The sequence below is a fragment of the Aphelocoma coerulescens genome, chromosome 3, assembly GCF_041296385.1.
Source record: "Aphelocoma coerulescens isolate FSJ_1873_10779 chromosome 3, UR_Acoe_1.0, whole genome shotgun sequence".
Classification (NCBI taxonomy): Eukaryota; Metazoa; Chordata; class Aves; order Passeriformes; family Corvidae; genus Aphelocoma; species Aphelocoma coerulescens.
The window spans coordinates 72,337,640-72,363,626 of record NC_091016.1 but is presented as its reverse complement, the minus strand read 5'-3'; the positions used below and the strand labels follow the sequence as shown (position 1 = coordinate 72,363,626).

At 41.2% G+C, this 25,987-nt stretch overlaps 1 protein-coding gene across 3 annotated transcripts in view; it reads left to right on the top strand.

The window, feature by feature from the left end:
* NKAIN2 (sodium/potassium transporting ATPase interacting 2) overlaps positions 1-25,145 on the top strand; it is a 531,845-nt gene extending 506,700 nt beyond the window's left edge. Inside the window, exons 6-8 of one of the 3 annotated variants that reach the window (XM_069010855.1) lie at positions 15,377-15,458; positions 21,561-21,588; positions 21,745-25,145. In XM_069010855.1, the coding sequence (XP_068866956.1) occupies positions 15,377-15,458; positions 21,561-21,570 (92 nt within the window). In that variant the 3' untranslated portion in view covers positions 21,571-21,588; positions 21,745-25,145. Of the gene's footprint in view, positions 1-15,376; positions 15,459-20,212; positions 20,394-21,560 lie in introns of those variants that run through there. The other 2 variants (XM_069010854.1, XM_069010853.1) reach the window with 2 other exon arrangements.
* The last annotated feature ends 842 nt before the right edge of the window (positions 25,146-25,987 follow it).

Here is a 25,987-nt window from a genome sequence, read left to right as displayed (position 1 = left end):
GGCACAGAGCCTCAGCAGTAGAAACACAGTCAAGTTGCTCTTAAGCTGCTTCAGCTGAATTAGCTTTGCTCTCAGAGTAATTGGAACAAGCTGAAAGAATTACTATTTCTCCATTCTTTATGCAGATTTTATTAAGAGAACAAATGAGCTAGGGTAGAATTAAGCAAACATTTCACTAAGATTAACCTGCTCTAACCTCACTAAAGGATTAGGAATGGAACAATACAGTGATCAAATCATGGTCATAACTAGGACTGAATCAGCAAGTCTAGAGGTTTTAATTACTCACACACCAAATAAATCCAGCTGCAGGCCCCCTAAATCAAAGTGCAAGTCTGTGGTACCTTTCATGAGAACAATCTGCTTTGGGTTAATTCTGCACCGAGGATTAAAGAGGAAGTTGCTTTCCCTCCTGCTACAGTCCCAGAAGTGCTCTAACACTGGGTGCACCAGAGTCAAACTGCAGCACCCATGTCCAAGGGGCAGACAAGAGTGGCTTTTCCATGGCTGCTTCTCTCAGTGGAGGTTTCCCACTCCCAAATGCTCATTCTGCATCATTTTCCCTACGAAAAGGGAAGGAGGAACTCTGAGGGTCGGAGTGCCTCAGGTCTTTTTCTGGGAAAATGAGGGAGGATGGGTGGCCAGCAGCACTGTTGCCAATTCCACGCCCTCCTCTTCACCACTGCCATTGGAATGCCTAAGCCATTGCCATTCTTACCTCATTAGCATTATTAGCTGCAACAATTAAAAATAAAACATGAAAATGTCAGCAACAGCCATTACTTGGAGGCATTCAATGGCTGTGAACTTATTGGAGCTCCTCATTTGTCTTCCAAAATCATATTAGGCCTGCATTTTTCAAAGGCTGCACATTATTTTTAATAACATCAAAATGTTCATTTAATGTGCATTTGCTCACTAGCAATTTGGCTCCCTGCTATAAGCTGCTACTGCCTTAAAGAAAATTCAGTGTATTTTTGAAAACTTTATTAACTATATAGACATTTTGTGGAAAACACTGGAATGTAAGCAGTCAAACAGCATCCTCCCAGGGCTTTTTGTCGCTAAGCAATTAAGAAAGAAACCTGGGTTACTGAAACAGGAATTCTGCACTCACCTTGTAGGTTCTGTTGAGGGTAAGGAGACTGGTTTGTTATTAGCGAGACAGTTTTGACTGGGAATGAAGTCCAGCTAAGAGAAAATCTCTAGTCTGTGTCCCACAGTAAAATCCTAACTTAGAACCCTCTCTTGCTGATCCAGAGAGGGAGCAGAAATAGCTTTACCTACTATTACACAATGGCAAGGCAATCAGAGAACAAATACGGCCTCTCTGACTGTTCCCTTGTGTACTGTGAGGTACAACCTTTGCACCATCTAATGCTAGCAGGGATATGACTTGCACATACGCTGTCTTCTTTTCTTCTGGCATTGTTTCCAGTTAAACTGCAAAACAAAAGAAATTGCAATTGTATCAAGAAGATTTTTGCTGCATATTCCCTGGAACCTTGCTATTGGGGATGTCTGGCACAGAAGTAAAGCTCTATATAACCCTTTAAAATTATTTTGCTCCTCCCCCTCCAATAAAAATTTGAATTCAAGATCCCATTTGAATTACTGTAAAGGTTCAGGAAGACAGTAATACCCTAGACAGGAAATATCTTCTCGTGAGTAATACAGTATTATGTGCAGTAATGTGCCAATAAACTTGGTGCCAAACAATAATCTTTTCTGGGATCCTAGGCCTGAGCTGGGAAGTACAAATGTGATGACAAAGATTTTCTTTTAAAAGACAATATTAAATTCATTTTATGTGAGAGATGTGAAATTTTGACATGCATATGGAATAGATAGAAAAAAAAAATTGTTTTATCTCTGTCACAGGCAGCCTTTCACCTTTGGGCAGGTTATTTAACCTCCCCATACTTCTGTTTCCCATATTTAAAATGAGAAATAATGACAGGGGACAAACTCACAGGCATGTTGCTTCATAACTCTGAGCTTCTGGGATGAAAGGCACTATTGAAGTGCAGAATGTGCTCAGGTATCGCTTTATTTCTGTGCCAAATGCTTTTCACAATCTGCTTAGCAAGACATTACAGAGAAATAATACCTCAGCTTCCATTGCTGCTTAAAACATCTCTAAAACAAAGAGAAAGAGAAACTGGTAGCAAACATTCGAGTATTAATTCTGCTTCTTTGTTTCCCATCCCAAGTTTGTGGTTCCCAGAAATTCTTGACAGTAATTTGCTGTTCATGGACTTCCTTAACCACAAGAGGTCTTGCTGTATTTAGTTTCCCACAGTGGTCTTTTCTTCCTGAAAGTGTCCAGCTATGTGTGAACCAAGAAAGGTTTTATAAAACAGCCTCCTGAGAAAAGGAGATCAATACCTCAGCTATATACTTTGTTAGCTTTGCACCTACCATTTGTGTAGTGTGTCCTGAGTCTTTCTCTGGAAAACACCAGTGATTCCATCTTCACCTTTTCCATGCTGTCACAGGAGGCATCCATCTCACACTCCTACAGCCACATGTAAGTAGGCCTGTAGCTTAAACTAACAATCAAGATTTCCACCACAGTTAGTGGAGGCAGGGATGTAACTCCAAAGAGCAATCTGCCCTGTGGCAAACACCTCTCTCACAACAGAGTGAATCACTGGTCTAAGTTGTTTGGTTAGGGCTAGGGACAGCCTAGGCTGTCTGCAGTGGCAGCACAGCAACAAATTATAATAGGAACAAATAAAAGCCAATATTCAAAACACAGTTGTTCTCCAAACTGTTGAACAGGTCATTGTGAATGGGAATGCAATGAACATGCTACAGATTTGAAGCTTCAGCTTGTTTTTGCTCAGCTGCGCTCTTCAATTTACAGCCTGCAGCTCAATTAGAAGCTGTTTCCACTTACTTGTTTCATTTAACGTGCTGACTGCTACATGAAGTAAACCAGGGGGAGGAAAATGGTATGCTTTTGACTGTCAGGATGCTGATAGAAGTGTGGAGGAAGAGAAGCCTTTGAAATCCCATGGTTCTACTTCATGTTTGTCATCCTAAGGAGAGCTGCCTTGGAGAGCCACTGTGCCACCAGGAACATTTAGGAAATTCCCTGAGATGCCTGTACAGCATCAATCTTTCACACAAATCAATAGCTGGTTCCTGTGTTATTATTTCCAGTCATGTCCTGTCCTGGAGGGGGCCCCTCACAGAGCAGAAGGCTGGTGTTGAGCATCTTATTCTCCTCGGCACAGAGCACAGGCAATCTTCATCCCCTAAGGTGTGCTCGCTGCCTCCAAGGCACAGGCTGAAAACGTCTCAGCAGCAGAGTGCGAGGCTGAAGCACAGGGGAACAAGTTTATGGCAGGAAGATATGACAAGTGAAACTGGCTGCATTTGAGATGCAAATGGACCTAAGCAGTCCAAGGTGTCAGAAGGCTTGGCAGATATTACACAGCCTGCTCTGTGATCATTTGGCACAGCACTGCAAAGAGAAACAAACTTAAAAGCTCTGAGGAGGTGCAGTTTGTTTAAATAATAGCAAGTAATTAGTCTGAAGACAAAATCAGTGATGGCATTTTATAATTACAATTAATTTAAAGGTTAATTTCCTTTGGTGCTAAAATCTTATTTAAAACATTTACCAGGAAGGGAAATTAGGATGTTACTATCTAGGTGCATAGAATGCTTCTGGGAATCCATGCCTATTATCACTAGAAAATTAGGTTAGACTCAAAGTGGGAATTTCAATTCATTTTAGTGTATAATAGATGGTGGTCAGGGCCTTGAGTCAGAAGGGTTGCTTAGGGTAGACTGTATGATTTGCATTTTCTTTGTTTGTGGGATTAATTGCAAATGTTTCCAACAAAAAGGCTGGGTTTATACATGAACAAGCTTGACATGAAAAGAAAATTGGTTATGGATTGCTGCCTTCGTAACTAATGAAGCTGATGTTCAAGGAATCCCTAGGAGACAGGGTTGTGGTGTGAGACAAATATATAAATAAAATCACACAAGGGAAAATGGTGGCAATGCTGGCTTCATCTATGCTAATTTCTTTTCTCCCTCACTTGTCTTCCCTGCCACTCCCCTGGCATCCATCACGGCCTCCAGTGGGGATTGTCAGGCCCAAGTTTAAAAATGTCTAAATAACATAATGTAAAGCTTGAAGGAAGTAACATTTCCTTTCCAGCAGCTCATCCCAAATCAATACTGCTTCATAAAATCAATGCATTGTAACAGCCAGGGAAATATACTTACCTTAAATAATTTTTTTTTAACTATAGACCACACAATTTGTATCTCTTCAAGAATGACATTGCATAAGTGTTGGAAAAGATCTGCACATGTCAAGAAGGAATGAACCACTAACATCTGGTTTTTTGAAGAAAGATACGTTTCATACCGAACCATCGTGAAAATATTACTCGTCACGAATTATTTGTTTCAGGAGAGGAACACAAAGGCATTCAGACCATGAAACAATGTCCCATGCAGTTGTGTCGAGCCAGTAGCAGACATGAGGTAGTAACTAGTCATGGTTCTGACAAAGAAAAGCTACAGATCATTTGAAGAGATGCTCAGGTTGTCGATGTAGCTGAATAGGGCGTGGTCTTCCTGGACATGGAAATGTTTTGACATTGAAATATAGACAAAGCTCATATTCAAAATCAGAAAAAAAATAGCAAAATCTGAAACTCTCCACAAGCTGAAAATTGCATGAAAATACTTTCAGGAATGTTTTGTTCTGGTGCTGGTGAAAGATTCCATTTCAACATCAGTCCTTTCCTGCTACTTTGCACTGAACATGGAGGGATGGCTTTGAAAGGAGGTCCTCCAATGGGGAGCATCTCCTCCTTCATCCCCCAAGGGAGAGGCAGCTTGGATCCCACAGAGGAACAGCCTGCAGGTGGCCAGATGGGGCTGCCGGCCCCCTTCCCCACCCTGGTGTTCCAGCCTTCAAGGGCAGCTAGCTGCTCCTTAGGGTTTCAGCCAAAATGGGTTGGTGGAGCATGGCAGGTTCTGGACATCCAAGCTCACTCCAGGCTGACAGATAGCAGAGTCTTTGAGAGGAATGGTGATGAGCTGCTGCAGGTGGACCAGACTAATTATTTCCAGTGGCCCTGAGAAAGACACCTGCCCACAGCCTTAGTGTCCTTCCTGCTGAGATACTGTGAGCTCCTTGCAGTTTCCTCCATGCCATAAACATAGCTTTGTACTAAATTATTTTTATCAGCATGACTCCTGTTAAAGTTTTCCTTATTACTTTTCCTTTCAAATATCTAGATAGATCTTCATTAGCTTTGGATTGTTAACTTTCATAGATTTGGGCCTTAATTCTCCACTTTGTTGCACCTACTAATGACTCTTTTTCTAATTTATTAGTGTGGCAGTCACACTTGGAGGCCACTGCCCCAGGCATTTTCTTTTTCCTCTTTTTTTTTCTTTTTCTTCTCTTTATTGCTTGCCCCTAGAAGTGTTCTGGCTAAGAACAATTTTTACTAATGACTCATTTGATAACTTCTACAATAATTCAGTCTACCACACATTTAATTCTTAGAATGATTTGTCAGTCAAAAACTATATTGCAGGGCTGTATTTTTTTGCTCAGCACTTGGGATGAAAATTTGAAAGCAAATGGCTATTATCCAGCAATGCTCAGGTCTGTCCAGTTTAGAAAAATTGTATATTGTTCAGACTACTATTGTTCTCTTACCTTGTTATTGTTCTCTTGTTCTCTTAGCTGAGTGAAGGTCTTTTACAGGCTTTTCATTACTGAGCATCAGACAAGCCTCTTTGCAAGTGTGGAGACAAACCTTGCAAAGCCTTGCAGGGGTCAGGCAGCAGCCCTGTTTCCAGGTGCACAGGCTGACAGGTGGCTTGCTGTATATTTATCAGGTATAAAAAGGAGTGCTGGCCATTTCAGTCCAGTATTTCTCATCACTGCAGCTACGCTCCAGCTGTTTCCTCCTGGCCTCTGGTCCTTGTTCCTGCCTGCTTTATCCCTGGTCCCAGTTCCTGCCTTCAACTACTGAAGACTTGCTCATGCCTCCCAGCCCTTGCTTGGTTATTCCTGGCTGCTTTCATCCTGGCTCCTTTCTGCTCAGCAAGGACCTTGATTCCCATCCTCTCAACGTGGTTCCCACTGTTGGCTAGCCCTGCCTTGCAGAGGCCTTGCTCCAGAGCATGGTATTCCTTATGTCATGCTCCAAGGGTCCACTACTGACCAGATACCTTCCCCACCTCAGAATCTGAGACAAATTGTGACTTGTCTAATTTCTGGACCCACAGCACCATTCACCTTGGTATTTTCTGCTGGGTACAACCATGAGCTGGATTCACCTGGAATGCAGTATCTGCATACCTGCTTGGTCCTAATTATAGAGAGCAACAGGCAGAAATCCTTGCCCATATTTCTGTGAGGGCAGAAACACCAGGTCATGTTTATTAGACTTCACAAACCTGAGTACCTCCCCAGTCCTATTTCTTGTCTCAGAAGGGCTGATCAAAGACTCAGCCAGGAGATCAGCAGAAACAGAGACAGAAGATGCTGCCTTATACCAGTAAGAAACACAATAAAAGAAGAAAGTGGAGGACAAGACCCTGTGAAGCAAAAAATTACTGAGTAATTTTGATTATTATACAAGTAAACAGCATGAAAATAGTGGCAGTGGGGCATAATCTGAGCTGAGAAACTCCATCAAAATTTGTGTAAGGATTTCCCTTTGCAGCTCCAGTGGCCATTGTAGAGCTCAGAAATGCCATGAGGTTACAGCTTAAAATCTGAAATTTTATATTCACCTTGCAAATGGCTGAGCTGAGAGCACTCACAGGTCCTTCATTACTGGCTGTTTGGCAGAAATGCTGCTCATTGCACTGCAAGAACTGGACCTTATGTCCAAGTCCTTATGCCATTTCTGCATCCTCCTGTGACAGCACAAAGGGCACAGCCTCGTGTGCTGGCAGATGTCTCCTTCCCCATGCTTCCCTGGTGTTTGGCTCTGTTGTGGTTTGAGAGCCTAAATCACTGTGTACTCAGCACAAAGACCAATAATGTTTGATTACCATTGTAAACAAACTTTATGGAGATCATATTCAAGCAAACCTCCTCCTGTGTGCTATATTGTGGAACAGCCACCAGGCCATGCTCACAGCATAAAAAGGCAGCGGAACTGAATTATTTGGAAGTGTCTTCACCAAACAGAGAGCTGGGTAGCAGGATACTGGCAAAGCTGCAAGAGCAAAGGTGTCCCCATATGTTCTTTTATCTTTTTGCCCCGTATGTCATTTCCAAAATCCTTAAAACCAAACTTAATTTTACTGCCTTCCATTTATTTGTTTTTTCTCAATCTGGCCCGTTTTTAGTTACCACTATTTGTGCACAGCTCTCTCTTGCCTCACAGACTCACTTCTGCACCAGCAGTGCTTTCAGTGATGCTATTAGCTGTAGTTTGTTTGCCATTTCTCCTTCCTTCCAGCTACACCTGCAGTGAAGTGCCTTGCTGTGGCGGTGAAGCTTAATTCCAGCACTTCAAAAGCCTGACTACAGGGAACCAAGTCTTTGGCCTCTGGAGAGAGCACATATAAATTTAAGACCTCACAGGTCTGGTGTAGCATAAAAACACCATGTGTTGTCTCTCTGCTATACCACACAGGAAATATGTCCAGTCATGGCATGTACATGCAAGGAGCATCCATGAGCACATGCACATACACTTCCCTGGTCATTAGCTCTTTTTTTTAAAAGGTATCATCTTTGTCATGGGTAATTCTAATTTTTTTATATTATTTTAGTGCCTTAGGTTCATGACTATATTTAAGGACTACCATAATGCCAAGCACTGTACAAATGTGAACACCAGCCCAATTTCTTGGAGCTAGCAATTTGCATGTTAGACAACAGCAACTGATGGATACAGGCAGAAAATGAGCACAAAAAAACTATGAGCAAATATTATTCATTGAAGTAGACAGGAGTGTAAGGGCACAGGAAACCTAATTATTGTCAACAGAGCAAAGAAGAATTTTAGGGAAAAGAACGAGAGAACTGTTTGTAAAGACATTCTCACAAGGAGAGACAAGAGTTTGGAAATTTGACACGTATGGAGGTCAAGCTGGTGGCATGAGGGCAGAATTTAGCTTTTAGCCCTGAAAGAAGGAGAGATTGATGTCAAGTCTCTACAAAAGGCTTTAAATGTAAGAAAATTTATTTCATACTAGATGTAATATAGAAGGTTAAATCAGTAGAAGGATGCAGAGAAGAGTAACCTAAACAAAAAGGTGAGTCCTGCAGCTTAACTCCACATTTGCTGAGTTCAAGAATAAAAAAGGAACAATTGTCATGTTTAACGCTGGGAGCCCTGAGTAAATGTTACAGCTGTGTCAACAGGTAGAAGAGTCTTCTTCTTCACTATGCAAAAATAATCTTCAGAAATTAAATCCTGCACAGCCCACACCAAAGTTGACATCAAACTTATATCCTCAAGTATAAGACAGACTTGAGGACACAAGTTCATTCTGAGAGACACCAGAGAAGGTTAGGGAGGAGCAGCTGAGAGTTCTGGTTTTAGCCAGGCAGAACTGGAACTGATGTTTAATTATCCATGAGTAAATATCACAGAGAGAAGCTCGGATTTAAATTTGTATAGGAGGAGCAGAGTGAGCCTGAGCCAGGTAATCTGTGACACCTCAGAGAGCCGATGACAGCAGAATTTGTGTTTGTGAGTGCAATTACCCAAACCAGGAGTGGGAGAAAAGTAAAAGGCAGAGGTTACTGCTCACTGGACTCCAGGAGCATGATGGAGAGAGAACCCCAAAGAAAGGAGATGAATGATGACAGGAGGAACGTGAGCACAAGAAGAAGAGACAAAGGAGCCCAGCAAGGCAAGTTTCAGGAAAAAGAGAGCAGCAAATGCATGAAAGGTGGCTGGATGGCCACAGAGAGGACTCTATGGGCCTAAATTTGAATGGGAGGAGGTGATCGGACTGCAGTTCCAGCTGCATGCAAAGGACAGAATACAAGATGGAAGAAAAATTCCTAAAGAGGAGGAGAAAAGTAGCTCCAGAAACTGCCTGAAATCATCAAGAGGGGTTGGAGGGGGAAGGCTGGGACAAGCAGGGATAAGGATGGAGTCAATTTTTAAATTATTTTTATAAAAAGAATTTACATATATTTTTATTGGGAAGGAAATGCAAAAAAAAAAAAAGAGAGAGATCAAGAGTGTGTGGGACAAGCAGAAGTTTTACGGAACAAAATTCTTGTGACTGTAGTAAGAGAAGGGGAAACAAATAGTAAAAGGAGTGGAAAAGGCTGTCAAGCTGAAGAAAGGAGTGCTACTTTATCATTTTGTTTGCACAAAAAATGGAACAGTTATGTGCAGAGCAGTGACTGAAGATGGGGGCAGTGAAGCAAATGAGGAGATGGTTGGGTGTCTCTGGGATAGAACTAATAGAACTGGAGGAGACAAACTACTTCATATGGGAGATGAAGTGAAAGAAAAGAGGGGAATCAGTAGAGAAGTCACCCTTAATACAGAATTACTACCAAAGGCATTTTCACTTTTAAAGAAGGAGCCACGGGCAGGAAATGGATGTGATGATGAAGACAGGGTTGAGTGCTGGCAGTAGATTCACCACAGTGAGAGGCAGATCCTCGTGCACCAAGGTTGGGGATGAGATAATCAGCAAAACAAACAGTAGTAGCAAATTAACAAAGAAGAGGGTTTGAAACCAGCCAGGTTGTCATCCATACTGCAAGTTCCAGGTTGGCCAAGTTGGGTATTTTCCAATCTTTCCCTTTCATTTTGTTTGCAGATAAAGCAATTCATCCCCTTCCCCATTCCTAAACTCTGCATCTTTTCATATCTAGTCTGCATTGATTTTTCCATGCCTACTAAAATGCAAGGAAATTCATAGTGTCAGTCACATTTCTATAAACATATGCCCTAAGCAATTCTTTGGGTTGGATCCTAAGCTAATGTAAACTACCATTCCTTCATAGAAGTCACTGGAGTTATCAACATATTTATTAGAGGACCTGAATCTTTGTGCTTCTGTATTTATATCTTACAGAGAAAAATTTCTATAAGTAGAATAGTGTCTAGTTTTCTGGTTTCTTTTAAGAATCTTTCTTTTTGCTTTCTACAGGAAGATGTTGCTTTTTTCCATACTCAATCCTTTCTCTTTGTCCATCTGTTGATTTCAACAGCTTTAATTTTTCTCACTGTGAACTTTCTAAAAAGAAATTTCTTCCATATCAAATCCATGATAATGGGGTCCTTTTTTGTGCATCATGTTTTAATGGTTCTTCTATGTACCTCAGACTTCCAGAAATGAAAAATGAGAAATCCATTTATGTCTCTTATCCTGTCCTGATGTACACCAGAAACAGTGGGTACTCTGACCATGAGCAGAGGCTGAAATTTTGCATCCCTGTGGGTGCTGATTGATAAAAAATATGTCCCTATTTTGAGCCATATGTCCTGTCTGTGTTACACTTGTAACAACAGTCATATGTCTGACAAGACCCTTAGCCCAGGCAAAAGAAGAAAATAATATGATTTTTTTATAACACATTTTACAGATAAGTAGTACTGCTATTATCCTATTCAAGTTCAGCTAGGAAAATAAAAATTTCAGGATAAAATATTTCAAAGGTGCATTTGCATGGCCAGGTTTTGAGGGGGCTACAGGGGTGGCTTCTGTGAGGAGCTGCTAGAAGATTCTCCTGTATCTGATAAAGCCAATGCCAGACAGCTCCAAGATGGACCCACTGCTCTCAAAGGCTGAGCCCATCAGCTATGATGGTAGTGCCTCTGGGATAACAGATTTAAGAAGGGGAAAAGGTTACTGTGCAACTGCAACTGTGAGAGAGGAATGACTGAGAGCAACTCTGCAGACACCAAGGTCAGCAAAGAAGGAGGAGGAGGTGTTCCATGCACCAGAGCAGAGATTCCCCTGCAGCCCCTGGTGCCGCTCCTGGCGAAGCAGCTGCGCCCCTGCAGCCCATGGAGGAGCAGAGGTCCATGGGGGAGCAGAGATCCACCAGCAGCCCCTGGAGGAGCCCACGGCAGAGCAGGTGGGTGCCCAAAGGAGGCTGTGCCCCTCTGGCAGCCTGTGCTGGAACAGGCTCCTGGCAGGATCTGTGGACCCATGGAGAGAGGATCCCACACCAGAGCAGGTTTGCTGGCAGGACTTGTGACCCTGTGGGGGACACCCGCTGGAGCAGGCTGTTCCTGAAAGACTGCGCCCCAAAGAAGGGACCCACTGGAGCAGCTCATGAAGAATTGTAGCCCGTGGGAAGGATTCACATTGGAGAAGTTTATAGAGGACTGTCTCCCATAAGAGGGACCCCAAATTGGAGCAGAGGAAACGTGTGAGGAGTCCTCCCCCTGAGGAGGAAGGAGCAGCAGAGAGGTGTGATGAACTGACCACAACACCCATTCCTCATTCCCTTATGTCACTGGTGTGGAGGAAGCAGAGAATCAGGAGTTAAGTTAAGCCTGGGATGAAGGTTTAATATTTGGTTCTATTTCTCATTATACTGTTCTTCTTTGGTAATAATTCAAAGCTATTTTTCCTGTGATGGTAATTGCTGAGTGATCTCTCCCTGTGTCTATCTGGACCTATGAACCTTTTGTTATATTTTCTCTCTCCTGTTCAGCTGAGGAGGGGAGCAACAGAGTGGCTTTGGTGGGCAACAGATGTTCATCCAGGGTCAACTCACCACAAAAGGAATGGGATTCTGTTTGTTTGTATGTTCACATGTATGTTTACTAAAGTGAAACATGATATGAGCCACTTGTGATAACAGTGACATGTAAGATGAATGTAAAACAGAATGGTCAGAAAAGTGTTTGATGTGTGAGGCTAAGGATGGAAGCCTCTGTACTGATTCAGCTAATGAGCCTTGTTTTATTCATCTGATGATATGGCTGCCAGGAATGTATCACTTTTAGTGACCTTTAAGGCACAGCCAGGACAAAATGCCTGCAGAAAGGGCAGCCTGGTGCATGCTTTAAGAAACTGGTTCAGAGTCCACAGGGAGATTTTAGTATAGTCCAAACACCACAGGGCTTGCAGTGCTGAGAAGCAGCCACCATGAAGAAACCTTGCTACAAAGAAATTGATGAAATCCTTTTGTACTGGAGTTCACTTTCTATTACCTCCCTTCACCTCCCTTACAAAGCTTGTTGTTGCCTGTAAGAAGCCACTGTTGGTCTATAGTGAGGCCATGGTAGTAATCTCTGCCCAGCCATCATTTGGTTACACACATGGGAACTTCTACAGTGAGCTGAACACAGAAATGTCTCTACGACCTTGCTTTGTTTGTCACTTGACAATCTGGCTTGTTAACACTCTGTCCTTGCTCTGTGCAACAGGGCAAAGCCACAATGCACGAAGAGACATTCAGCACACATCTTTCCCTCATGCCCACACAAAATCATTTTGCTCAAAGAAATCTTTTTCTTAACACATTGGTTTAGCTTTCTGAAAACAACCCTGAAGACCTTTTGCCCCACATCTGCAAAGTAGAGTGTCTATGCCTACAGCCTACTAATAATGATTTAAAGATTGCTTGAAGGCTCTAGGAAAGTACAGAAGAAATGCTAAGCTGGACAAATGAGTATAGGCAATACCCCTAAAGCAACATGGGTTGACAACAGTGAGACACTCAATCCAACACAGGTATTTTCTGACTTGTGTTGTCAGGGATCAAGAGTAACAAAAGGAAAAGAAAACTGGGCAAGCAAACAAGCCATACCCACAGCAAGCATATGTCTGTTCTTTTTTCTGCAATCTTTGTATTTGAATAGAGGGGGAGGTTTCCTCCCAGCCTAGCTCTTCAATAAACAATATCCTTCATTCTGTGCCTGTAAATTTAGTATGCTCCCAAAGACATGATCCCATTTTGATAAAGGTATTCTGATGCTTACAGACAGTGATTAAGTAGAAAGCAACACACAGTATATTTATCTTGATTTTAGCAAGATTTTGACACTATAAAAGGTTTGTAAGAAGGGCAGGGAAGTACTGTCCAGATGCATAGGTTGAGTGCAGAATTGTTTCAATCTCCATTTGAAATGTAGTTATAAAGCAGATGGGACATTTCAGATGAGATCCCACTGGTACCTCAGCTAGGGAAATAGTTCTCTTCATTATTTTGGTTAAACAAAATGAGGGTAGAAGAGAGAATGTTTGTAAAAATCTAAGATTAAACCAGACTGGGAAGGGTACAAGCACTTGTGAAGATACGATTAGAAGTCAAAATAATCTTGAGAAGTGGCTTGAAATCAAGAAGGTGAAATTCAGTACAGGCAAGTGCAAAAGAGCTCCTGTGGGAAAGAATCAATCATCTTCAAATAAAATATGGACTACTTGGCTAGGCTACACTTAGTGTCAAAACACAAAAATAAAGATCTGATTATTAGCATTTTTATGATGCTGTTGAAAAAAGAAATTGAAAACCAAACCCAAATGACACAAAACAAGAACAACAAAAACAAGGTGAAAAAACAAACCAAACATACAAAACCCCAAATCCTACTGAGTTATTTCAGGTAAGTAACAGAAGACTATATGGCAGTTGTCCCAGTTAGTCCTGATTTGTGCACTCCACTGTAAGAAAAGCATAAGTAAACTGAGGAAGGATCTTCAGGCTTTGAAATGTAGAGGCTTGGAAAACATGAGCTGTGAGAAAAATTTGAAATAACTAGGTTTGCTTAAACCTGAAAACAATGGATAGCATGAAATAATTTTTTAAAAGGCTTAAAAGCAGCTATAAGAGAAAAAAAAGGCTCATTTTTCTTCATATCCATAGAGAGAAAAGGCCAAAATGTAGATAAGTAGTTAATTTGCAGGAAATTACATTTAAATTAGACATTGGGAAATTAGGCACAGGGAAAAGCAACACAGAGAGGCTATAGAACCTCCTTCATTAGAGATGTCAGGGATTAATTTAGTAACACATCTTTCTGGGATAGGAGTATACATAATGCTGCCACAGTGCACAGAGTTGACTAAATTATTTCTGCAGGGGCCATTCTTGCCAGCAAAGAATGACTTGATGACAGATTCAGCATGTGTGCAGTTGTAATGGAGACATACTGTACCCAGCCAGTTTAGTGTTTTGGTGGCTCTTTGCTTGCAGAATAAATGGTGGATAGAGGGGTACAAGAATTTTATTTTTTGTAACATGTCTGGAATGGGTGAAACTGCATTGATAAGTGTGACTAAGTGTGGCACATATTGAGGGGTACCTTAGTACTAAAACAACCTTATAAATACAAGTGTTAAGGAGTCCAACCACTGTGGAAGTTCTCAAACCATGTAAACTTACTTTTTTTGTTTGTTTGTTTGTGACTGTTATTGCCTTTTGGATCCACAAAAAATTGTTGACTATAACTTTTTTTTTTTTTTTTTTTTTTTTTTTGCTTTTAATGAACACAGAGCCAGTCTGTCAGTAGCAGTGCCCAGATGTGTGAAAAATGCACTTCTATACCTGAACTCTTTGGCCCTTTTCTATCAAAGTAAAGTCAAGTTCACTTCTGTGATGTAAGACACATTTCAGGGACAAGAACTGCCCTCAAATAACCCCTATAAGCCAATAGTTAAGTCTCCTGGGACAAAGGCAGCAAAGGGTACCCTTTTACCTGTGCAAAGATAGTGTTATAGCAGAGAAATAGGGTTTTGGTCTCAGATGAGATTGAATTTTCCTGGAAATTGTTTAAAACAAACATGAGAAGGCCATCAGGAACACCCTACAACCTTCCTGCAGACCTTCAGCATCTTGAGAGAAATGCAGGTTTCCTTACATCTGTGAAGTTTCATCTCTGAAGCTCAGATAAATTGTTCCAACTCTCTGTTCATGCATTTCAACCCAAATGTCAAAGCAGGGAATCAGAGAAACTTCTGCCTCTCAGACAGAGTTGGATCAATGTACTCCCTCCTATACATCCTCTACTGAGCCATGACAGCAAGCCAGACACAGTAATCGCGGTCAGAAGCAATGCATTCATGCCAATAAATAAATGGTTTTCAGCATTTGTAATGCCTGAGTAGCATGTTGTTTTGTATCAGTGAGGTGGTCTACTTGAAAAAGAGGGATGTGTGCTTATTCCTGGTGGACAGATGGCTGTTATAAATCCTTTACTGTTTTTATGTGGTTTTAAAATTGAATTGATTTTAAAAGTAAAGAAAAAAAAAGGAGGGGACTTTGCTTTTCCTTACTTTTTAACTGTTTTTCTGTATCTTCCCAATTAGCTGGTCTAATTTTAACAGATTATTAGGGGACCTGTCAAAAATAATCTGTGTGCTGGGTGGTTCTTAATGACAGTGCCTATCAGTTCTAAAAGGATGTTGCTAATGTGAGCAATTTGTCCGCTTTCAGTTGATTTCATAGGTGGATTTGACTCTTACGGCTATCAAGGTCCACAGAAGACATCTCATTTACAGCTACAGCCCATGTATATGTAAGTACTTAACTTCTAGGATATTTGGCAGAGTGGCAGCCTGATATTAAAGGATCATTAAGCTGAAAGATGGCATGACTTAAAAATTCAGAACAGGCGGAAGCCTTTTTTGATGGACTGAATTCAAGCTACACTTAAGTGTGTTGAATTATAATGATTTCATAGGGCAAGATATCATGTGTCACAGTTGTTCAAACAGCATCCAGCTCTCACCTGATTTTTCCCTATTTTCATTCAAGCAGGTTTCACTCAGAGACAGTGACAATTCAGTGCAGAAAAAACACTGTCCAGATATGACAAGTCTTGGTTGCGAAAAAAGTGGATTTTTGTTAACTTTCATCAAAAGTTCATCAACTTGCTAATTTAGTGGATGCATTTAGCATTTGTCTTACCAGAGCATCTGTTCACCAAGGCACCTCTGTACCTCATTTCCAGTTTCCACGTTTAAAAAAGCCAAAACAAACAACATATGGCTTTTAAAATTAGTTTGAATAGAAGACAGTATTTTACCTAACCAGTGAGTGACAACTCCATCTTAGAGTGCAGTCTGATATATTTGGGAATTAAATGGGGAATCAAATCTCAGCTCATACACACAACTGGAGTATATTCACACTAGAGCTGACACACAACCATAGACCAGTCCAGGAATAATCGTTCTCCAAATATTTCTTGTACTGATGCCAACTGAAATTCAGAACAGTCCTGACTGCCCAGATAAATCTTACCTCACTGCTGCAGGATTTTGGAATATTTTTCATTTGCCATCAATGGCCTGCACGCTAAAAGCACAGCACCAAACAGCTCATAAAGAAGCAACATTTACTTTTTTTCCTTTGTTTCTCTTCTGAACATCGTTTTTGAGGAGAAGAACTAAATTCAAGCACACAGTAGCCATCCCAACACACAATTCCATTCACCTTCAAATGCAATTTCATTTCTTCTGATTAGTGGAAGCAAGTCTGCTAATAGATTAGTGTATTTTTGCACAGAGCTCACACTTACTCCTTTATCAGTGGTAAAATCTGTTCTGTGGTAGTGTTTAGAATTGGGCCCTTCAGGAGTTTTGCTAGGAGCTTTTTAATAATCTCAAATTACAATAGTGCATATCTCCAATGTCGTCTTAACTTCAGCTTCCCATCTGTCTGTGCTCAAGTACAGGTTTTTCACCTGCACTTTTGGCACAGTACTATGCATTTAGAAAACGTTATTTCCTTCATAGTATTATATGAGGTACATAGGTACTTAGAACAATGCTAATCCTATCTCTTTCTCAGTATACCTTGTCATCAACATATGGAGCCCTCTAGCTATTATCCCATTCTCTTTATGCTCTTGGTGTTTCCTCTAGAACAGCAGATTGCATTTACTGTGCATCATCATACTGACTGGAAAGAAAGCTAGACCTGTGGGGAAAAAAAAAAGAAGGCAATATTTTTAAGCTTGTAGCTGAGATGAAGAGATAGATGATTAATCCATGTAAACAGTGTTCTGTCTTATTTCAATGCTGCATTCTCACTGGAGTAGAGGTGATTTTGTTGTCTTAACTGAGAGACAGAAATCAGAATGTGAGTTGACATTTTGTCCAATCAACCCACAAAGGTATTGCTATGTCCCAGCTATGTCCCAGCCACAGTCAAACAAAGACACTTCATGTTTCCCTCTGACTGTATAGTATTTGACAGATTTCTCTAGGGTTGCTACAATCTGTCCTTAAGAAGCTTTTACAGCATTTAGTAATACCTTTCTTTATTTACAGCTGTGGCATACCAGGAACACATGCATATGTATTCACACTGCAGTTGCTCTGTAAATGTAGGCAGTCCATTAGGTAGTGGAGTGACAAATTCGAATGTCAAGTTAATCAAGTCAAGGTTTGATCTGCTTGTAGCACTATTTACAGCAATATTATGTATTAGAAATCAAAACATGCTGATATGGTAACAGCAGGCCATACTTGATATTTTAAAGCTTTATTGGTTGGGAGGAAAGGTTTGGTTCCCTACAGAGTTTGCTCGCCAAAGATCATCAATGCAAGCCTTCAAAGTATTCAAGAAAAGAAAAAAACAGAACAAACAGGGCTTTATGTTATTCTCTGGCTAGTATCACCTCCAGTTTACAATGCTCAACACCTCCAGAGTATGTGTAATAGACAAGAATTATTCAAGAGAGGAGAGGAGAGGAGAGGAGAGGAGAGGAGAGGAGAGGAGAGGAGAGGAGAGGAGAGGAGAGGAGAGGAGAGGAGAGGAGAGGAGAGGAGAGGAGAGGAGAGGAGAGGAGAGGAGAGGAGAGGAGAGGAGAGGAGAGGAGAGGAGAGGAGAGGAGAGGAGAGGAGAGGAGAGGAGAGGAGAGGAGAGGAGAGGAGAGGAGAGGAGAGGAGAGGAGAGGAGAGGAGAGGAGAGGAGAGGAGAGGAGAGGAGAGGAGAGGAGAGGAGAGGAGAGGAGAGGAGAGGAGAGGAGAGGAGAGGAGAGGAGAGGAGAGGAGAGGAGAGGAGAGGAGAGGAGAGGAGAGGAGAGGAGAGGAGAGGAGAGGAGAGGAGAGGAGAGGAGAGGAGAGGAGAGGAGAGGAGAGGAGAGGAGAGGAGAGGAGAGGAGAGGAGAGGAGAGGAGAGGAGAGGAGAGGAGAGGGGAGGGGAGGGGAGGGGAGGGGAGGGGAGGGGAGGGGAGGGGAGGGGAGGGGAGGGGAGGGGAGGGGAGGGGAGGGGAGGGGAGGGGAGGGGAGGGGAGGGGAGGGGAGGGGAGGGGAGGGGAGGGGAGGGGAGGGGAGGGGAGGGGAGGGGAGGGGAGGGGAGGGGAGGGGAGGGGAGGGGAGAGGAGAGGAGAGGAGAGGAGAGGAGAGGAGAGGAGAGGAGAGGAGAGGAGAGGAGAGGAGAGGAGAGGAGAGGAGAGGAGAGGAGAGGAGAGGAGAGGAGAGGAGAGGAGAGGAGAGGAGAGGAGAGGAGAGGAGAGGAGAGGAGAGGAGAGGAGAGGAGAGGAGAGGAGAGGAGAGGAGAGGAGAGGAGAGGAGAGGAGAGGAGAGGAGAGGAGAGGAGAGGAGAGGAGAGGAGAGGAGAGGAGAGGAGAGGAGAGGAGAGGAGAGGAGAGGAGAGGAGAGGAGAGGAGAGGAGAGGAGAGGAGAGGAGAGGAGAGGAGAGGAGAGGAGAGGAGAGGAGAGGAGAGGAGAGGAGAGGAGAGGAGAGGAGAGGAGAGGAGAGGAGAGGAGAGGAGAGGAGAGGAGAGGAGAGGAGAGGAGAGGAGAGGAGAGGAGAGACCTTCTGCTTTACAGAGTCCATTGCCATGCTCTTACCACTTTCCAAGCTATAATCATGTCCCTCCAGGATACAACTATACCCATTTATGTCCATATATCTGTATTGAAATAACTATTTCCACAACTTTATAAATTGCTACAAAATGTCTTTGAATCCATAGGCAGCAGAAGATACATTAAGCATCATTCCATCTATTAAGCATGAATATATAAGCATTCCATATATTAAGCATCAATTCCTGCAAAAGATCAAGAAAATACAGAGATCACTTGTCGCCGCCACTGCGTCCTCTCCTATTCAGACTCACTCTGGGCACATCTCATATGGAGCTCTGGACTTATGAGAGAAATTGGAGACAGTTGCCTTTAAATCATTTGATTGCTAACTGTATGCAGAGGCACAACAGCAGTTCTTTCTCCATGCTGTGGTGTGCTGGGCATGCTGCAAAAGGGAAGGAGAACATATGGCCTCCTCTTTGAAGAGCTCACCAAAACAATATCAGCTTCTAATAGTTGTTCAGATTCTTTCAAAATACAAATTCCAACATGTAGTTTAGTAATAGAGAACACAAAAGCCCCTATATATTTACCAGATCGATTCATATACAGAATTCATATACAAATCTTAAAGACACACAGAATTTTGTGTTAGGCCTCAGTCATTATGCACGTACTACTTGCTGATGTGAGTTGATTTAGTGGATTGCAATGACAGAAGTTCATCAACAGAAACTTTTATTTCTTTGGAGGTCAGACAGTTTTGCATCCAAGTGATTTAAATCAATTTTAACTCCTTTATACATGCACTATTTAACTATTATCCTGAAGAAATACTGGGTTTAGTAATTGCTAACTGTTAAGACATACTGTTTTGTAACCAGTTTCCTCCTGTGTGCTAAAGTTAGGACTTCATTTTGTTAAAGTGGAGGTTATATTGAACCGACACTGATTTACACGTGCAAATAATTATACTGATTTATTCAGGCTTCTCGTATTTACATTTCTATTGTGTCAGGACTATTTTATCTGAAGATTTATTACTTTTTATTTGTGATATCAATCAAGCTCTGCTTTTAAGAACATTCTAATTCAGTTTAAACACACATAGTTGCTTTGTGTGGTATTTCATCAGTTATGCAAAAGTACTCTAAATGAAAAAGATACCTAAGGAAAAGAAAAATCTTGGTTTCTGAAAAAGAAATATTGTCTCCAGGTAGTTAATTGAAGTTACTATCTCTGGTTGTTGTTACCTTTAATACTGTAGAATTATTAGATTCAGGCTCACTTTGGCATTTTTTCTCTATGCTTTAGGCTTTGAATTCCAGTCACAGTTTTCTTATCACCTTTTCCAATTTCATATTTCATTTAAGTCAGTTTACTTTTTAAAGTGAAAATTATACTCAATTTAAAAATATGTTTTAGATAAAACACTGGTGTTTTGGGGAAGAATTCTTATGGTGACATTTATCTACCTGTTATAAATGGGATTTTTTTATTATTTAAGTGCCAACAGTGTGCTCTATGCTGTACAAGCCAAGAAGCCTAGACAATCCCTTCAAAACGAATACGCTTTTTGAACAGAACGGGACAGAACCGATGCTCATGTACCTCCTTGCAGTGTGGCCACAGCTGATGTACTCAAAAGCAGCTTCCTGGCATTCTGTGCCGGAGATGCCAGTGCTCATTTCCAGACCATGGGAGAAGGACACAATAAGATGGCGGAAATCAATTGTCAAGACAAAATTCTCCTCTTGGGAGGTGACCAAGGAAGGTGACTAAACACTCCCTGACACTGATTCTGCTGCACATGAAAAAACACAGTCGTAGTTGTGGAACGAGACTGCACTGCATGATCACTGTTCTAAAAACAGTAGGAAGGAGGGAGGGGAGAGAGATCTTTCTTTATGTTCTTCACAGTAAACTTGTTTGCTCGAGAAAAGAAGAAGTGAAGCAAAAAAAAAAAAAAGCATGCATGTCTGATGCTGATGCCTAATGCACTGGAGAAATTGCTCAAAAGCAGTGCAACCCTGAAGTGAAGCATGTTTTCCTCCTATTGTGAAGCCCAAGAATATTTGCAGTATCTATACTCCTGTGTGCTCACACGCACATATAGGCATTTGTCTAGATAATTGCACTTACTGAAGGTGCCACCTACTTTACCATTCACTTAAAATATAAATGAAACACAAAAAAAGACAGTAAAACCAGCAACTTGAGTATAACCGCCACAACACTCAGCAAGTTCATGCAGTACAAATCTTCTGTCTAATTATCTCCTCATGTTTTGGGATTCAGACACATTTAAATAAACTACCACCTAAGCTCTCACCATCAACAAACAACATCTTGTCCATTTTAGACTGAAAGCTTTAGTTACAAAACATGGGTTTGGGACAACACTGCTAAGGTGTCCAGGCTGTGGCACTTGCACAGGCTCTCTGCTTTGAGTGAGCCATGGGCAGCTTTTCCTTGCACCTGTAATTCAGCCCTTCTGTCCTCATACAGGGACACTACTTGGTTTTACAGAGACAGCTACATATCTGATGGATTATATAAGACAGATCATACTCCAGTTGACCCTTGGATATACAGTTAAGATTATAATTAAATATAACTCCTGCCTAGGATTGTTTAGAAAACCTGTGCTGACTTCTCTGAAAATGTTCCAGAGAGACCCAAGCAGTTACTTGAGCAAACACTTTGTCTTTCTGTCCTCTTCATCCCGTGTGCATCTGAACTGTTACTGGCTTGTGGATGACACTTGCTTGCAAAAGGGCACCAGAGCAGCAGGGCAGGGATCATATAATTATATTGTGGATTATAAGCATTGTCTTTCTCTGTCTTTCTTCTAGGTCAAAGTAAACATGGGGACTACTCAAGGTGGGCTGGAAGACCTGTCAAAAATTCTGTTTCAGGATGGCCTCCTGGCTCTTCAAAGAGAAAAGAAATCAAATTTTTGTGCTAAAATAATACATAAAAGCTGATTGAACAGTGAGACAGAAAACAACAGAGACCTTCAGCCTCTCTTTCTAACAGGTACTAAAGGAGATGTCCCAGACCCCCTTCTTGGACCTCCTGCTTCCCAGCACCAGAGGGACAGAGCAGAGGCATTGGTGCCACCTTTTGTCCCTTTCTTTCTCTGGCCACCGCCAGCATGGTTCATCTGGATTAACACATGAACCCAGCCCACTCAGTACTTTGGGAGCCTCCTCCACACTCCGGGCCACACTGAGTCTCCTTAGTCAACACAACACTGAAATACCAGGATGACCTTGCAGCAGAAGTCAATAGACAGCGCATTGTTTGCCCTGAAGGCTGTACAGTTCATACTTGCCTTAACCCAACTGCGTTGCACATTAGAGAAACTACGTGCAAGCTTTCTGAAGTTAACATGCTGCTGTTAATTCTGAACAATTTCTAAGTCAGTGGTTTTCTTCTGTTTGGTTTTGCTTTGTTTTCATGTCAGGGAATAAGGCTCTGTTGCTCCGTGGCTCCAGAGCAACCAAGTAGAAAACTGCCAGCTGTCTGATAAGTGCTTTACTTTTGGGGCTCCACAGTGGTCAAGAAACAGTTTATAATGATTAGAAAGAAAAATAAATAAATAAATAAATGAGACCTTTTGGGGGTCAGGGTGGGGAAAGGGGTAACAGGAACTAATAATTGAACCTACTGGAAATAAGCAGCAGAATCAGTGCTTCTTAATCCCGCTGGTTTTATTTATCGCACTGTAGGTGCTTTTATAGCTATCTCTAAACATCTTTTACTAACTACAGAGACATCTGCAGATTTCTATCAACAAATGCCAACTGAATATGTACTAGCTACGTTTACTCTTTTATATCTGATTTCAACTAAAAATTCTCTGTAAGTAAGCTTTTTTTTCTAATTGCACCATAAGGGATCCACATATTTTATTTTTCGATTTCGGTTGGAGAGGGCGGGGAGGGACTAGTTGAGTTGAAGACATACTGAAGACCTTTTTGTGGTATATTTGAGGGATCTGTTGTGTGTTAGAACGTGTATTTTATCTTCCTGTATTATTGTGGCTGAAAAAACCCCTGTGCTGTTACGTAGTTGGCAACAAGATGCCTTTGGAAATTTTGCTAGTAGGTCAATGTGTATATGAAATACTCTGAACTCCTAGGAACGTATGTTTTATTCTACATCTGATCTGTATTTTCAAGAATGTAGATGGCTTTCACTAGGAAAACCCAATATTTTGCTCAGGTTTTTCAGAAACTTGGATTGTCATTGTTTCTTTGCTCAGACCTTGCACAGACAAACGCACGCACCTACCACACCTGAGGTGACCACGTAGCTTTTGAGGGCAAGAGGGAAGGTCAGCACTTGGAAAGGCTCAAGGTACCCCTGAGAAACTCCCTTTTCCCTGCTGGCCAAGCCCTTGTTCCAAAGGCCTGTGCACTCACACCACACACCCATCCCTGTACAAGCCAGTGCCCTTTGCTGTGTCTGCATGGATGTACAGTGTCACAAGCAGTAACTCTGGACAATGACAGAGGAACAGGCATTCACCAGTGAAAACAAGATCCAGGACATGTTCAGGAGCTATACTTACATCGATTCAGTGAGATTTAAATAGATATAGATAGATATATATATGTAAGTGTGTGAATGTGTGTGTATGTCTATATATATAAAATACACAGGACTAACTATTGTTGGGGGCTGCATCACCCAGGAAGATTCTGATGCAGTGGACCAAGGGCTCCCGTCTCAGATACTGCTGGGAATTTCAGGCATGAAACAGGCACATCCTCTAGGCCTGATCCTGTAAAGCATTCATTGCTGATTTGGATCTCAAATTTAAATTTTCATACTTGGGTACCTGAAAATCTGAGTTCCTACTGGGTAGAGCTGCTTTTCACCCCCCTGAAAACCCCATGCAACTTCCAAGTGCCAGGCTGAAATTTCCCATAACTGGAAAAATTTTAAAAGTTTCTACTTTTATGTAGTATTAAATATAGCAGATGTATAGTATTAAACACAATGAAGACGTTTAAATGGGATGAAAATGTCATCACAGGTTATTTTATCTTTCCCTCTATACCAGTTAATCGAAATGATATTTCTATAAAAATCATTTTTTAACATGAAAAGAAACCAGTTTAGGCACCTAAGCAGCAATCCAATTTTCAGAAGATAATTTTTCATACCTTTCAGTGATTTCCCATGGAACAGCGGCTACTGGTAGTTAGCAATTTTAGAAGTCAGACAATTTAATGAAGTGTCTACAAGTAGTTTATAGGCCTGATTTTAATTTAGAAAATTTTGGCCTTAATTTCTCTGTGTCTTAGTCTTCCCATCTATAATACGGGAATAATATGTGCCTCACAGGCTTTTTGTGAGGTCTGAATTGTTAATGTTTGTAAAATGCTTAGGAAATAGGAAGCACATCTAACTACTACAGATTGCAATATAAATGTGTATTCATATATTACATATAGAGTAGATACACACACTCACATACACACAGTATACATATATATATACACATACATACCTATATGAAGTTGGTTTTCATAACCCTGCTTAAGTTGCAGTTAGAGAACCACCATTTAAAAAATTAGGACTGTTGACTACTCAACTAAATGATTAGTAGACAGATCTCTTCTGGAAGCAGTTTAGAGCACAGTAATGTGAGACTATCTGGATGGCATTTTTGATTTGTACAGCTGTATCCTCCTCAAAATCCAGTAAAGAATGTTATTTTTCTAGGCTGGGCTTTTGTTATAAACTAAAATATTCAGAAGGCAAGAGATACAATCCAAATGTGTCTTTTTTTTTTCTTTTCTTTTTGACATTTGTTAATTCTGAATGTATTTTTAACTGAAGTGATTTTTTTGACTTACTAGTGTAATTTGCATTTTAAAAAAATAAATGGAAAAAATATAGGTTTCCAAGCTATTCATGGCCCCCTGCTGCTATTCAGAATTTACAGGAAACTCAGAATTACTATTCCCAGCTGAGCAACAATGCAGGATAAATAATCCTATTACCTTTACATGATGACAGTCCCGATCTGTGCAGTGCATGGATGTGACAGCACTGAATAGAAATTGCTGGGTCATGACACCATTTTAACGCTGTCATATGTACCAGGTATTTTCATTATCACTGACACTAAAAGGTTTCTTTTACAAGAATGACTGCAACAGACTCTTTACTTAGAAAACAGGGCTGGTTTTGCCCACTCATCAGGAATTTTAAGCCTGTGATAAGTATAGAGTTGCCAACAGTGTTAAGTATTGCAAAAGTAATCCTTGTTAAGAAGGAGCTATGTAACATGGATATTTGCTCTGCATTCATATTCTTTTATATGCTGTTTATTGTCCCTACACTGAAATGATGAAATCCTGTCCTAGGCAAAATGTTTATAGAGATCACATATATTGACAGCTTGCCTGAGGTCATTAAATAAAGGTGGAGCAGAACGATACACATTTTGAGATACTCGGTCATGCTCTCTTAGGATGATTCCTTAGGAAGAGAGTTCTTTCATTAGGATTTTTTAGGTCTTCATAATCATGCAAGTGATACTTTTCAGTCAGGTAGGAGAAATGGTTTGTGCTCCACTTGCTTAATTTAAGTCCTGTTTACAATACTCCGCTGCTGCACAGCATTTTGACAAAGTCTGGCACAGCTATGTATTGATCCCTGGATGTCTCCGGATAGGAATGGCTATTAACTCAGTGTCTGAAGGCTTTGGTCACTTGCATGATTACCTTCCATTTGAGCACATTGATAGTAGCCAAAGCAAAACTCCATACACCATGAATCACTCCAGCTTGTAATATTTTCATTTCCTGTCCTTGGTTTTATCTTTAAATGCAAACACTAAGAGGAGGAGGACTTTTCTCACATAGATGGAAAGCCCCATGAATAGTCTATGTGTATGTATTGCTTGCTGACTGTCTACTAATGGGTAGCTGAGATGAAATTGATGAACTTCTTGAGTTTGTTTTCTAGCTTTTCTGAATCTGGCTTCTTCCCAGTACATGTGGCTTAACAGCAAACACTAAAGGTAAGCCAGGTTTTATTGAAGAACCAATGCACAGCAATACTGCAGACAACACCGTGTCCACTGCTCCTTGGAGAAAGATGAAGATAGTTGTTATGCTAATTGGTCTTCTTCAAGCTATGTGCAATATTAAATGCAATTACCATGCATAAAAGAAACTGCCCTTTAGCCTGCAATTTCACACACAGAAGTGGCACAGCACAGAATCATTCAGTAAAAGAGATTTTCTTCCTGTTGTCA